At 38.4% G+C, this 14,788-nt stretch overlaps 1 protein-coding gene across 8 annotated transcripts in view; it reads left to right on the top strand.

The window, feature by feature from the left end:
* Nucleotides 1-14,788, top strand: part of TGH (SWAP (Suppressor-of-White-APricot)/surp domain-containing protein) — a 57,937-nt gene extending 43,149 nt beyond the window's left edge. For 2 of the 8 annotated variants that reach the window (XM_020671558.2, XM_088872746.1), the window contains exons 18-19: nucleotides 13,667-13,720; nucleotides 14,385-14,788. In XM_020671558.2, coding sequence (XP_020527217.2) covers nucleotides 13,667-13,714 — 48 coding nt within the window. In that variant the 3' untranslated portion in view covers nucleotides 13,715-13,720; nucleotides 14,385-14,788. Of the gene's footprint in view, nucleotides 1-13,666; nucleotides 14,003-14,384 lie in introns of those variants that run through there. The other 6 variants (XM_011627604.3, XM_088872745.1, XM_020671555.2 and 3 more) reach the window with 3 other exon arrangements.

Genomic DNA, 14,788 nt, shown 5'->3' with positions numbered 1-14,788 from the left:
TCTAATGATGTCCTAGCTGAATTTATAGAATTCTACACAAAAGCCATCAGAACGTAGGGCGATTTTGCTCCTCATATACCATATACATTCCTTAATCTCTTATGTTGAAAGATTCCTCTTCTGAGAATCTGAAATATGATACCATAGGAGAAAATCATATGCCAAAAAACCACCAAGATGCCGATTAGACTCAGAAGCGAGCAAGTTTTCAAAGACAAAAAACATATGGGTCTCCACCTCACCTGCATTAGTAAGTAGATTCCCTGAGTCATCCTTGTCATTTATCTGTCTCACCCCTGTAGATAAATGAAAGAATTTAGTTTTGGAGTGCCTGTTTTTTAGCCAAACCTCCCTTGGTTTTGCCTCCACATCTCTCCTCCTACAAAGATGGAAGAGAAGGGGTGAAATTAATAGGTGTCCAATAATTAGGTGGTGAAATTTAAAAAATGAGAAAACAAACTTATTTAGAGAAATTTAAAAAATTAGAAAACAAATAAATTAGTTAAAGAAGGAAAGTAGAACTTTAAACATGAGGCCAATATTATGTGGATTGAGATGGCTAACTGTATCAAGAAAGTGGTAAAAGAAGTTCTAGGAGAAATTAAAGTGAAAGGAAATTCTGATAAGGAACCTTGGTGGTGGAGTGATGGGGTTCAGAAGGGCATTAGCGGAAAACGATCATGTTATAAAACTTAGCAATATAATAAAAATGATAAAAACTTAGAAGAGTATGAAAATGCTAAGAAAAACACTAAAAAATAGTAAGGCTTAACTTAAGGCATATGATGATCTATGCAATATATTGGGAACAAGAAAAGTTAAAAAATATGTTATCAAATTAGCAAAAATGAGAGAGACCATATTAAATGCACCAAGAGTCAGAATCAAAGGGTCTTAGGTGAAGGGTGAGGAGGTCAATGAAAGGTGGAGAGTTTATATTCAAATTTTTTTTAAATGACAAACACGAAGGGAATACAATGCCAGAAGGAACTGTTGGGATAAATGAGGGTGGAGGTCATAGATACATTTGTAAGATTAGGATATTGGAAGTGAAAGAAGCTTTGAAGAGGATGAAGATAGGAAAGACTTTAAGATGAGATACGATCCTGACAAAGTTCTAGAAGTACATGGAGAGATCGGCATTGACTAGCTGACCAAGTTATTTAATAAGGTGTTGAGAACCAAGAAAATGCCAGATGAATAGAGGAAAAGTAATGTGGTACTTATTTACAAGAACAAAAAAGACATACATAATTGTGCGAACTATTGAGAGATCAAACTTATGAGCCACACTATGAAGCTGTGGGAGAGAGTGATTGGGCAACGAGTAAGGCATAAAATGAGTATATCAAAAAATCAATTTGGTTTTATGTCAGGGAGGTCAGTAATTGAAGCTTTTTTCCTACTTAGACAACTGGTTGAGAAGTTCATGGTGAAGGGAAAAGACCTCCTCATGGTATTTATTGATTTAGAAAAAGCTTAGGATAGAATACCTTGAGATTTAATTTGGCATGTATTGGAAAAGAATGGAGTCTCTAGATACTACATCAATTTGGTGAGAGATGTATGAGAGAGTGCTAACTAGTGTGTAAACAGCTATTTGAGAGACGAATAAGTTTTTAGTGGCAATAGGTCTACATCTGACCCTTGAGCCCATACCTTTTTGTCTTAGCTATGAACTTAACTAGGCACTTACACAATGAGGTACTGTGGTGTATGTTATTCGCGGACGACATAGTTTTGATTGATGAGACCCGAAGCGGCATCAACACAAAGAACTTTGGAGAGATGCTCTAGATCTAAAGGTTTTAAAATCAGCCGGACTAAGATAGAGTATATGCAATAAAAGTTTAGTAATAATAGGCATAGAGACGAGGAAGTAGTTAAGATTAAAAGCTAAAAAATACCAGAGCGCACTTTCGATATCCTGAGTCAATAATCTAGGAAAATGGAGAGATTTGAGGAAGCTGTCGCACACAGAATTAGAGCTGAGTGTGTGAAGTAGAGATGTGCAGTTGGAGTTTTATGTGAGTGCTGCATACCAATGAAGCTGAAGGGAATTTTATAGGACAGTTGTGAGACCAGATTTGCTTTATGGGGCAAAATGTTTGGAGGTCAAGAAACAACATACCCATATGATGAGTGTAGTTGAGATGGATGAGTGGCAAGACAAGAAGGGATACAATTTGAAATGAATACATTTGGAAGAATTTAGGTGTGGCTCCAATAGGCGATAAAATGAGTGAAAGTAGACTCAGGTGGATTGGTCATGTGCAGCGCAGACCCAGTACAACACCTGTTAGGAGGTGCGACTTAGTTCAAGTGGAAGACTGTAAAAGAGCAAGTGGTAGGCCCAAAAAGACATGGTTAGAAGTAGCGGGAAAAGATATGGGAACTTATGATATGACTCTTGATAGAGCAGATTGGCAGACAAAGATTGGTTGAGCTGACCCCATATTATTGGGAAAAGGCTCTGATGATGATGATGCCCTCCTCATACAAATACAATTGCTGCAATTTGGATGTACATTCTCTCTCTCCTAGTACCAATACCTCACTATAGGGGTCTAAATGAAGCAAAATCACGAGGCTCAAAAAGGCGTGCCCTGGTAAGTATGATTTTGTCTCCAACATGCCCAAAAAAACAAGTTCTATTCTACTTGGACCGATGAGTCTCTTAAGCTTAACTGTGAATCTAAATATAGGTGTGCTGCCAACCTTTTCCTTCCATGAGCTACCGATAAGGTCAATAAAATTTGGGGACGTCTGCCAAGTCATGAAATATTTAAATGATCGTGGACCGGAAGGAGGAATCATCATAGGGGAGACTGGCAAGGCGCCATGATCTGAAGATCCATTAGGAAAAAGCTTTGCTTTGGATTCTGGGGAGGAAAGGACCCAATCCAAATTGGCAAGTGCACGATCTAACCTTTCATGAATACAATGAGCCCCAAAACTGATGAGTGGACCAAGAAGGCCACCTTCTAAATGACTCCAAATCAACGAATTTTCACTCAACCAAAGTCTTGCAGAAGGTTTCAGAATCATCTTTTATAGCCCTACGATCGTCCATTTTTTCCGAGTCAAATAATAATGAATTGAAGCCAACCATAATCAACCATGGTCCAATTTTGATGTCTTTAGTATTTAGGCGTGGAACCAATATGCGATAAAATGAGAGAGAGTAGACTTAGGTGGGTTGGCCATGTGTGGCGCCGACCAAGTACAGTACCTGTTAGGAGGTACGAGTTAGTTCAAGTGGAAAGATTGAAAAGGGCACGGGGTAGGCCCAAAAGGACGTGGTTGGAAGTAGTCCAAAAAGATATGGGAACTTATGGTCTCACTGAGGATATGACATTTAATAGAGAAGAATGGAGGACTAGGATTCAAGTAGCCGACCCCAATTAATTGAAAAAAGGTTAAGATGATGATGATGATGATGAGTATTTCTTTGGTGATCCCACAAAGACAACCTTCTAAAGACAATATTAGAAAAAAAATGCCTGGTATCTTCATGGCACTGTTGGTACTAATAATATGAAGGGCTTTGTTGGTATTAATAATATGAAGGGATTCCACTGTAATTTTCACGCCCCAAGAATTTACAATATTGATATTCCTGAGAATTGTCACGCCCCAAGAATTTACAATACTGATATTCTTGAGATGTGCAGTCAAAACATATATACATCTCTTTTTAGAACAATTTACAATGGCGAATTCTTACAAAGTAACAAAAGAAAGTTTAAGCACAACTACAATATCTTCCAGAGTTGATCTTGACGAGCACTCAAAATGAAACCGCAGTTATCTTGAAAAAAAATGTTTACCATAATTTGATGAGTTTGGCTACTTAGTAAGTGATCATCATAATCCTAAAAATAATCATGGTTGAAAGATATCAATATTTTTAAAAAGGAGATCTATTAATAGAAATGCATTAACAGTTTCACTTTCAAAAATACATAATTAAGTATAATTCGAATAATTGAAATGCATATAACATTTTAACGACAGTGCATAATTCAAAGGATTTCACAAATTACCCTACTGGCGTCTCAAGTAGGTCACCTATATACCCCATCAGCTTCCTGATGGGTCTACTTAATCCCTATCGGCATCCCAGATAGGTCCACTTAATCCCTGCAGGTCCACTTATACCTCACCGGCGTACCGGATGAGTCCACTTAATCCCTACCGGCGTACCAGATAGGTCCACTTATACTTTACCGGCGAACCGGATGAGTCCACTTACATACTTAAAGTATTTCTAAATCTCTTTAATCATTCGAAAGCAGCAATATCATGTACTCAACATATCACTGAATTTATTAATATGAATTTCACTGAAGCCATTAATAACAGTCACTTTCAATAACATTTCAAAAATAACCAGTCAAATTTAGAAAGGCAGCAGTTCGTAAAGACATTCTAGCATAATTGCCAATCTAATATGTATAGAAAAACTCTTATAGAAATTCAAGAATACGGAAGTATCATAATTTATGGGATGTCAATTCGCAAATAAACATTTCACAGATAATGCTATAATCAATTGCAAAAATATCAGTTTTCAAATAATGAGGCAGTCATTTGCATATGAAATTTACAATGTCTAAATATTAAAAAACAATAGAAAGAAATCTCACAATTTTCTTAAAAACAGAAATATCACAATAATTTCTAATAATTTTACAGTATCTAAAATTTTCTAATAATAGACAAGAAAAATAAATAAATTTATTTCTAAGAATTTACAGCATTTAAAATTTCTAACATAGATAAAATAGCGCAATTTTATTAAAAAGATTATTTTTCAAAATAATGAGGTCGCTTGCGCATAAATTTATCGCTCTTAAAATTCATGATAATAAGCAGAAGTAATTATTTCATTTCATTTTTAAAAAGAACGGATTAGTTTTCAAGATAATGAAGTCACTTACCTATAATATTTGAGTGTTTGAGTGGGACTTTCGGTAAAATTTGGCTAGAGAGAGAAAGAGCTCACTGCATTTCGACTAGAGAGAGAAAGATTTGTGTGTTGGGAGAGCTTATACAAAAGTTTTCTAGGGTGGGAGTCCTCACTTCTCCTATTTAAATTCTTAAGACACATTATTATATTATTTTATTAAGCTCCACCTCAAACATGAGGTGTGACAATAATATTATACATGAAACATTTAAGGCCCACGTCAACTAAAGGACGTGGTATATGAAAGGAAAATGTCAACAAAAGTGGTGATGGTCCTTAAGGACCATAATACTTATATGGACCATCACACTATGAAGAATTATTTATTTATTTATTTATCTTTTTTTTTTTTTGAAAGTTTAGGATTGTTACAGTAATTGACCAATAAAAAACATCCATAATCTGCATTGAAAAAATATTGGGATTCTAGAGCAATATAATTCTTGATTTTTTGTCAACATTATTTGCAGCCCATGAATTATAAAAACCTACCAACGTGACCAATTTGCAACTCTATCATACTACAGTTTGGTTTCTAACAGAAAAAAGTATACCAACATAATGGTCCATGAGTAAGCTTCTAATATTAGAAAGTCTGCTAGGGTCACGCAGACCCCTAACATTCCAAGAGGTAATAGACATGGAAAACTGTGAATTCAAAGTTTTACCTGCCGCAGCAGCAAGCGTTGTACCTCCCATCATAAAAGACGTTTTATCAGCCTTGGAATTCTTTGAGCTTTCAACATCAAATTTCCGGGGGCATGTGCTGGGATTTTATAGACAATGTACGAACTTGGCCATCATGATATAAGGCTGTAACATGCATGGAGACATTGTCATCCAAACTGCTACCATGAGACATGATAGAAGGTAGACAACGAGTTTTTGCATCGGCATTATCTTGTGGAAGACATTCTGAGTTTTTGCTAAGCCGTGAATCTGTAGGTCCCAGATCGGTTAATATTGCTTCATGGGAAGCCGTGAATCTGTAGGTCCCAGATCGGTTAATATTGCTTTATGGGAAGCAGGATTATCAGCATGCAAGTTCAACATGCTAAGTACAGGAGCCATGCGTGCTCCTTGGCTCACTTGTGCCCACTGTCATGATCAACAACACTACCATGTAGAGGTTTGACATCATTCACACCGCCAAGTTCAAGCTTATCCATGCTTCGGAACTCCAAAAATGGATGCACATTATTAACCTGGGAGACCACCCTATCAGTGTCGTCTGCTGGCTTTAAGTCGAGGAGGCGGTTGAGTTTCGTTAATTGTTCGTATCAGTCACCACCAAGAGCAGCATGTTTGCCTATGCACATACTAACAGAATCGTCTCGAGGCTTGGTCAGTAGCGAATCCAAAATAGCACAGATATCTCTCGTCAGTCATCAGCTTTAAGGAAAGCTTTCAGTTACTCCCCACCCCCAAAAAAGAAAAACAAACCAGCAGGACCTTCCAAAACAATATGAATGTTTGATGGAAATTTACCATTTATGATGGGGTCTAGCATCTCCTTGCTGGTTGCTAGGTGGTCAGAAACCACGTCACAGCTTGGGCAACGGCAATAAGGAATCATCTGCAGTTACCATGTCAGTCTGGGATTGTATGGGGTCAGCCGGAAGGCTGTCATTTGTGACATTTCCAACACCAGTTTTGTCCAACTTAGCCAAGACACCGAACCTTCCTGCCAAAGGATTGATAGCTATCTTCCGGTAGATCTGTTCCAGCTGGCCTTTCTTTACTCTCCAAAGTTCTTCCCCACTAAGCAAGGATCTCGAACCAGATTTTGAATTTATAGCCATGGCTGCTCTTGAGCTACTGATTTTCCTTCATAGTTCGCTTTTGTGGCCTGGTGCCTTGCATTTAGAGCAAGTTATGGGAATAAATTCATAAATAATCTGCTGTTTTTGTTTGTTTCCCCCATATCAATCCAGATTTCCTCATTACATTGATCATATTTTCAAATCCACACAAACAGGAGCCTCAAGTTTGGATTTAAGGTTGGTAGGCCTGTCAAAGAAGATTGGCTTTCCTGCCGTCAATGCAATTCTGAAAGGAATTTTGGGGTCCTCAAATAGAAGGGGGAGATTAGGAAATTTAATGGTAGAACCTTCAAATCTTGCCTCGAGGGGACTTCATTAGGCAGCCATTGCTGCAAGACTAAGCAACATGAAACTCAACCGAGGCGCATTATCATAGAGATGTTGGTCAATGACTGCACAGATTTTACCATCTGAGAGAGGGACAACATCACACTCAGTAACATATACCACACCGTTCTGAACCCCGTGTTTACCAAACAATGAAGTTAAGGAAGGCAGATCTTTCTGCCAATCATTCGCACCGGGTTTTCTATTTGCAGTTGAGTTCCTGGTAGATGGGAGGCCATTAATCTTTGCAGCAGATGCTGAATAAGAGGCAACGTCCAGGCTAGAGGAGTTACCAAGCGGGGCCTGTAAATCAGTACAGATACAGCAGCATGATCCACAGGTTTGGTGATCACGAGTTCTTCGTTAGCAACCATCAAAACCTTGCTGTCATGGCCAGATCTAGATTTCCCTACTGGCAAGGGAGGAAAATCAATGGAGTTTAAAGAAGAAGAGAGAGGAATGGAGACATGAGCAAGGTTCTCATTCTTCAACTTGGTTTGCATAGATGCTTCAGCAGTCAAGCGGTTAGCAAGCACATACAACGATGAAGAATGGATAGCCGAAAAGAGAGAACTTATACTAGTATTAGAAAGCACATCTTGACATAGAGAAAGAAGAAAAGCTGGATCTGATGAAGACAAAGAAGAAGGAAGATCAAGGGGTCTCGGATCCTGGATTTGTTGCAGATCCATGGCACGAAGGAGAAGAATTTAGTCATGCATGGATCCATGGCTGTTCATTCTCACCATGGCTCTCACTCTAAGGCTCTTCTTGGGGCAAAAACTACACAATAAAAAATAGCGCGATCCCACAAAATCAGAACTTAGAATGAGAAAGAGTTGGCTCAATAAGGAATTGAGGATTAGTGAGGATTTGATCCACAATTATTGATCTTTCTCTCTCATTTTTCATGAATTTTATTTCAAATTTTTATCAATTTTTTATTGTCTTTCATTGATCTGCGAGATCCCTATTAAAATTTTAGTATCAAAATCCCTAATCACCGAAATTTGCTAAACGATTGTAAAATAAATCTTCTAGTTTGTAGCATAATTGTTGGAAATACTTGAGATTTCAAATTGTTTTAGGATGCGGAATTGGAATCGCAAAATTGCAACTAGCTAAAAGATTCCATGTTTTCATAATTGACACCCACACCCGTCCAAGAGAAATTGTGGGAAACAAGATTCCTACTTTATGAGAATAGACTTAAATGGAATCAAGATCCTTAAAAATATGGAATCGAGATTCCGACCTCTTTGGAATCGGGTTTTTGCCCTATTTGGAATCGCCTCATAAGGAGTCTAGATTCCTTCATATATGGAATCAAGATACATCTTTGGAATCGGATTTTGACATATTTGGAATTGAGGTTCATATCAATTTGGAATAGGGTTTCGTCCCACCGAGCAATCGAGGTTTGTGTGACTCTATGGGGTTGAGTTTCGACCCTTAGAATCAAGATTCCTACATCAACGATATTTCTCACCTTAACAACCTAGAACCTCATCAAGCAATCAAGATCAGATGTCTCTAAGACCTGAAGACGGGTTCCTTAGATTTGAAGTCAATGTATTTTTAAAATGTGATTTTGATTTCATTATTATAGTTCAAAATGAGATTTTGTCTATGCCATGGTGTTGTCTGTGTTGTAGTATGTGCCTTTGATACTGGGGGCAAAGATGTGGAGTATTCAATTTTTAACATTGCCGGGCCCTAGTTCTCTAAATTTTAATGCTCCAAGGCCCAAGTTATACTCGCCTTTTGTCACCTGCAAAAGAAGTTATACTTGTTGTTGTTGCCTGCAAAAGACATTGGAGTAATACTCGTTAAGAACTTAACTTTTAGACATTTCCTTGATTTATAGAACCAATCCTTCGACAATGCGTTCATCATATTATTATTCGGAGTACATGTGAACTATGGGAGACAATTGTCTCCAGACCAGTTTTCCAAAGAACTCAAATCGAAATGCATAAATATTTGAACCAATCCATGAGTCACATATTTATGCACCTAGAATAATATTATTTGGTTTTGTGGTATTACGATTAAAAAGAATTCAGATATGAGATTCTATGAAGGTGGAAGCAAGAACCGATGTTTGATTAATTCGTGGTTTCTTGCATCCACGAACTGTGGTACTTGATATTTAGGAATTTGGATTCGAAAACAATCGAATCGAGTATCATAATATGGGGAATGCATAGTCAAGAAATGTAGAATCGAGATTCAACAATTAGGGAATTGAGATCAATAAAAATTAGAAATGATATTCTTAAAGTGTTTGAATTGAGATTCCTAAAATAAGGAATTAATATTCCTATCTTAACGGAAGTGGATTCCATGAAGATTCCTTGTCACAATCGTTCCATTGGGATTCTGAATTGGAATTGCAACTTTGGGAGTGAAATTTTGGTAACTATGGTTTGTAGTTTGAACTTTGCAGTTTTGAATCAATCATTCTTCATTTTTGGACTTAATTTCAGCAGAACATTAAATTTTCTTTTTGTTTTTCTTTTGGCTTAAACTCTTGGCATTCTTCCGTTCTTGTGCTAACAAAAAAAAGAAAAGAAAATGAAATTCAAACAATTGTTTCTCTTTGAATTAGTCACTTTGTCCTTTTCTTCCTTTTAACCATCTTTCCATTTTCCCATTAATTTAGTTTTGAAGCAGGCGAGAATATATTACTAATTTACTAATTACAAGAACCACAGGAAATATGAGGGACAGGCAACCCACATGCTTGGTGCTCCATATGTGAAAAAAAAGGGAACAAAATTGAGAAGTTGGAAGCAGAAAAGCGAAATAAGGATGTAGGCGTTCGACTTGTCAGGTCTTCTTACACTGCCCATAGATGCACAGAAATGAGAAAATGGAAATATTGCCCAAAGTAGATAAAAAAACAGTACATTCAGAGAGAGGATACTGCCAAAGGTGAGAAAGAGGGAGAGAGGATTAAGCAGATGGCAAGAAAAGGAATGAGGATAGCTCGAAGGTGGAAAGAAATGAAAAGAGAGATGGTGCTTATAGGGGGAGAGAAGAGATTGGGCATTTTTGTATATCATGAAAGAGAGAGGGCACAGCATAGAGGTAGAGAAAATAAGAGAGACTAGAAATTGTAGGCATTTAGGTGAGAGATAGGGGGCAGTATGTTAAAGTTGGACAGAGTGAGATTAGAGAGGAAAAGGGGTAAAAAGTTTATCAGAGTGAGAAGAGCGAAAGAGTGCAAAAAACGAGAAAATAGAGTAGATAGAGAAAAAGGAACTATTTAGAAAGACCAAAAAGAAAATCCAGAAGAAGATAAGTCATGAATTGTGGTAGCGGCACTTACCTCGAAGCATTCACCGACAAATTGGCGTCCTGCTGAGTATAACAGAAATCTCAAAGCTGTTTGCATATGCATGATCAAAGATTTGGGAGAGTCTTCATGGGTATTGGCACTTTTCAGTAGTCCACATAATGATGTTCTTGGAATCCCCCTCGATTCTGCGATTCGACCCCCAGCTGGGTTTGAATCTCTTTATGCCTTTCAGTAGGCCACTGGCCTCCGCCCATGTGGAGTTGCCTATCCTAAGGAAATAGTTGAAGAAATAGCTGGTGCTTTCCTCAGTGTCTTGTGAAAGACTCCAAAACCGCAGTGCCTGGGGTTACCCAGGAACAGACATCCATGTTAAGCTTGATGCGACCCTCACTTGGGAGGGGTCCACAAGTTGGAACCTGGGACTCTGTTAGGTTTATGTTTGATGATGTTCGACCAACTGGAGACAAAGTCGAACTCAGAGAATTGTTTTAGATCTTTGTAATTTATTGCCCAAACTATAAGGAGATCTCTAGCATACTTTGCCAAGGCCGACTTTGTTCTCTTTACTCCATATTTTGAGTTCTCTTCCCCAAATGGTCCATAGAATGGCCAGGATAGAAGCTCTACAGAAGAGACCTGCCCCAGGGTAGGGTGGGGAGAAATATCCAGAGTATACTTGCTTGATGGATTGCATGTTCACCCATTTACAGTTGAAGTCTTGCAAGACCTGGGCCTAAAGCGGCATAGGAAAAATTACAACAAAGGAACGTGGGGACTATGTGTTTCTTCTGCTTTGAAGCACATACAGTAACAGCTTGCATGGGGGAAATTTGTTCTTTGTAGGTGATCGACAGTTAAATTACGGTTGGAGATGGCTAGCCAGCTGAACACTTGAAGTTTGGGTGTTGCTGTTAACCAGACTTTGGTCTGCATTGAGGTTGGTGGGGTGGCAGGGGTAAGAACCTCATTGAAAGAGGAGACACTAAATATTCCAGTTTGGAATTTTTCCAATATTTATTAAGATGCTAAAGACATTAAACATCGACACTAAAGAGTTTTCCCATTATTTTCTGAGCCAAATCAATTTTCCATATATGTTTTTTGAATCAAGTATCAAACCGAATGTTAATTGAAATTTAATTCTAATTTTCCAACCGGGGAAAGAAAAATAGTCAGTTCGAATGTGTTTCTCCCTTTTATGTTTTTTTTAATTCTCTGTCTTTTGTTCTTTATTTCCTTTGGCTGGCTCTCCCGGATTGGGTGATCCCAATTGGAATCCATGATCTTGACCTGTTCCAACCAGTGGCCCTTTCAGCCAGCTGATCCAGTTTTTAAAACACTGGTTTCCTCGATAAAGCATCTATGCCATGCCCTAGTCTGTTGGCCGACATTGAAGGAATCTTCTGGGGTGGGGTTGACCTGAAAATTCTTTGGTTTTGCCAAGTTTTCCTTGAAAACTGTGAACTTGAACAACCTAAGAAATAGCCATACTTTGTCGACCACGGTGGGGTTCGCATGGCAGAAGGCAAGAGTGTCATCCACTTTGTGGAGTTGGGAGAACAATTGGCCTTCTCTAGAGGATTTGAAGCCTTAAAGAATAGTCTAATCAAAGTGATTGGTGATGAATTTAGTATAGAACTTCTCTGTAACTGTAGACAGGAAAGGAAAGGGGGGGACTCCTTGTTTTTTTTCAGAGTAAATTGACTATTGTATTAATAATTTAAGGGAGTACATGATATTGGTAGATACAAAATTAGGCAATCCCCATTAATGATTCAGATAAGCTTTACAACACCATGAAGAAAACAAAGAGAAGAGGGCACGGGATTAGTCTAAGTCCTCTAAGGGGGTTGAGGCTGGCTCCCTCCCTGGCTAGTGCATCTGCATCGGTGTTAGCCTTCCTATGTGTGTCTCCAAGAGACTTGGATAGAGCTACATAGGTGAGCAATCTTGGCAAAAATGTGGTCTGAATGGGGGAGGAGCTAGATGCCCAAGAGATAGTGTTTTTAGAGTCGCCCTCGACCAATAACTGGGTCCTCTGATTGCGGTCAAATCGTTTTAGGCCGTGACACAGGGCCAGGGGGTAGAGTCCGACAGTCCAATAGGCAGTGCAAACGATAAGTTAATTAGGTCATCAGAATTCCTAAAGAGGCGTCCAATGCTGGAGGGGTCTGAGTTCCCGAGAGAGAAACTGTCGAAATTTAATTTGATGAACCCTATTTCTGGCAGTCTCCATAGGGATGCTCGAGGTATCCTCATGACCCTAGAAGGAAACATTGGAGAAGCTTAAATGGTTGAGAGTCCAAAAGGTGACAAGAGACCTTCGCTTCTCTATGAGGGTAGGAATAGAGGCTGTTTCCGCTCTAATGTCTTACTATTCCTTTCAATCCAGATAATCCATAAGGTAGCAGCAGTGGAGGCTATCCATAATAGTTCCCCTGAGTTGTTCCATGGGGTGCGAGAGTATGAGGAGAATAGGTGGGGAACTGACTGGGGAGTGACTCACGGCCACTTAAAGAGCATGAGCACATCTGTTCAAAGGCCTATGGCCACTTCACAATATAGGAAAACGCGGTGATTAGTCTCTTCAGCGTTGCAGCACATTATACATCGGTTTGGCAACGGCAAACCCCTATGTTGAAGATGGTTGAGATATCAGGTAAAGAATTGGATTTTCGGAGGCTAGAATGAACTCCAAGCCTTAGCAGCTATGGGATAGGATGCTTGAGGATGGGGAGAGAGGGAGGTAAGGCTTCGGTAGAAGGCCTCTTATCTGCTGGGAAGTAGTTCATAGGGAGCCATTTGTTAGGACTAAGAACTATGTTTTGGAGATGCAACGATGAGTCCAAATCCTCCATTTGGCCCATGTGCAATTGACTACTTGGTCAAGAATAGATCCTCATGTTTCATTTGAAGTTATTGTTTTATTTGCTATATTCTTCGATATCCTGTTGTAGCATTTGTGAATTAGTTCTTAAAAAATATTTTAAAGGGTGTGGACATGTATGGCAATCCTGCTGGACCACATTGTGCATTTGATCCTGCATCCAAAATACCTAGTTAGGGGCATTTATGTGGACTCTAGTTCCTAAGTTGGTGCTTGAACAATTTGGTCCCTCGGGACCACATAACCTTTCTTTTGTGTTTGAACTCTTTATGTTCCCCATTCTTCGCATTTGTGTGGCATGCAGCATCTTTACCTGGTTGTCTTATCTCTGAAAGTTTCTTGATGGTTGTCAGGGACATAAATCTAAACATCGGAGTCACAAAAGATACAACGATCATTAACCTCAGGTGCAGATCTCCAGTTTCCCATGGATGGTACCAATGTAAATGAAATCAACACTTAGCCGCTTTTATTTGTATATTATTTGATTTGATAGCTATTTTGAGAAGAATCAGCAATCGCTTGTTTTTGAGGATTGCAAAATCTATGTAGAGTTCCATCATAGAAACGATTAGCAAGGTTTTAAGTGATTATAACTTGTAAGATGGTTTGCATTGCATTCACAAGTTTTGAGTTCACCTCTGTATATTTGGGATGCCATTCATGAAATTACCTGGGCCTTTACTTGACGAGTTCGTTTACACATGGATAGGTTTCGGATCCGGTTTTTTGGATCATCAATGTTATACACATGATAGGTTCTTACTTTGTGATAGTCTCTCTTTTTCCGTAACAGTCAAATTATTAGTAAATAAAGATCAATCAGAAGCGAGGTGGTGTTGTTGATGGCCATGGATTTCCACTGCTCATTTATGTATTGGCATTTATTCTTCTTTCCTAACTGTTGTTTACATGATTACAAAAGGCCCTTAAGCGTATTGAGTCCATCATTTTTATTGTTAGTATCTTCACGTTTTTTTATATTAATGTCTATATGGGTGATTAAGACATGCATCATTTCCACAGATAAAGTTTGTTTTGGTGTATTTATGCTTAAACATTTTGTTTCAGCAAAGCAGGAAAAAGGTTTGGTTTATCCAGATCCTCAAGACAATAATCTTCTTGTCATACAGACACTGGATTTGCCGACCTGTTTATTGGGATGCCATGTATGCATCATTCTAATAACCGATGTTTCTCCTATCCTCCCCAACTCTATGATTCCTCATTGCAAGCAATATTATTTAATATAGAATTAAAATGTTGTAAGGACTGACTGCTAGTTTTCTATGAAGCTAGAACAACACAAACAATGTGAAGATCCATAGGAGCCCCAAGCTTTGGAATTTTGTAATGTGTTTGCATTTTTATTCGAGTATAACTCCACATGTACGCGGTTATGATTTAAACCAGGCCTTCACTCTTTTCCAATGGAGTGACACTCAAATGAAAAATGTATAGCTTTTTTTTTTTAA

This window comes from Amborella trichopoda, chromosome 7, assembly GCF_054954075.1.
Source record: "Amborella trichopoda isolate Santa Cruz 75 chromosome 7, AtrichopodaSantaCruz75HAP2 v2.0, whole genome shotgun sequence".
NCBI lineage: Eukaryota > Viridiplantae > Streptophyta > Magnoliopsida > Amborellales > Amborellaceae > Amborella > Amborella trichopoda.
Note: the sequence above shows the minus strand (reverse complement) of the source record. Positions and strands in the feature narration are given on the sequence as shown.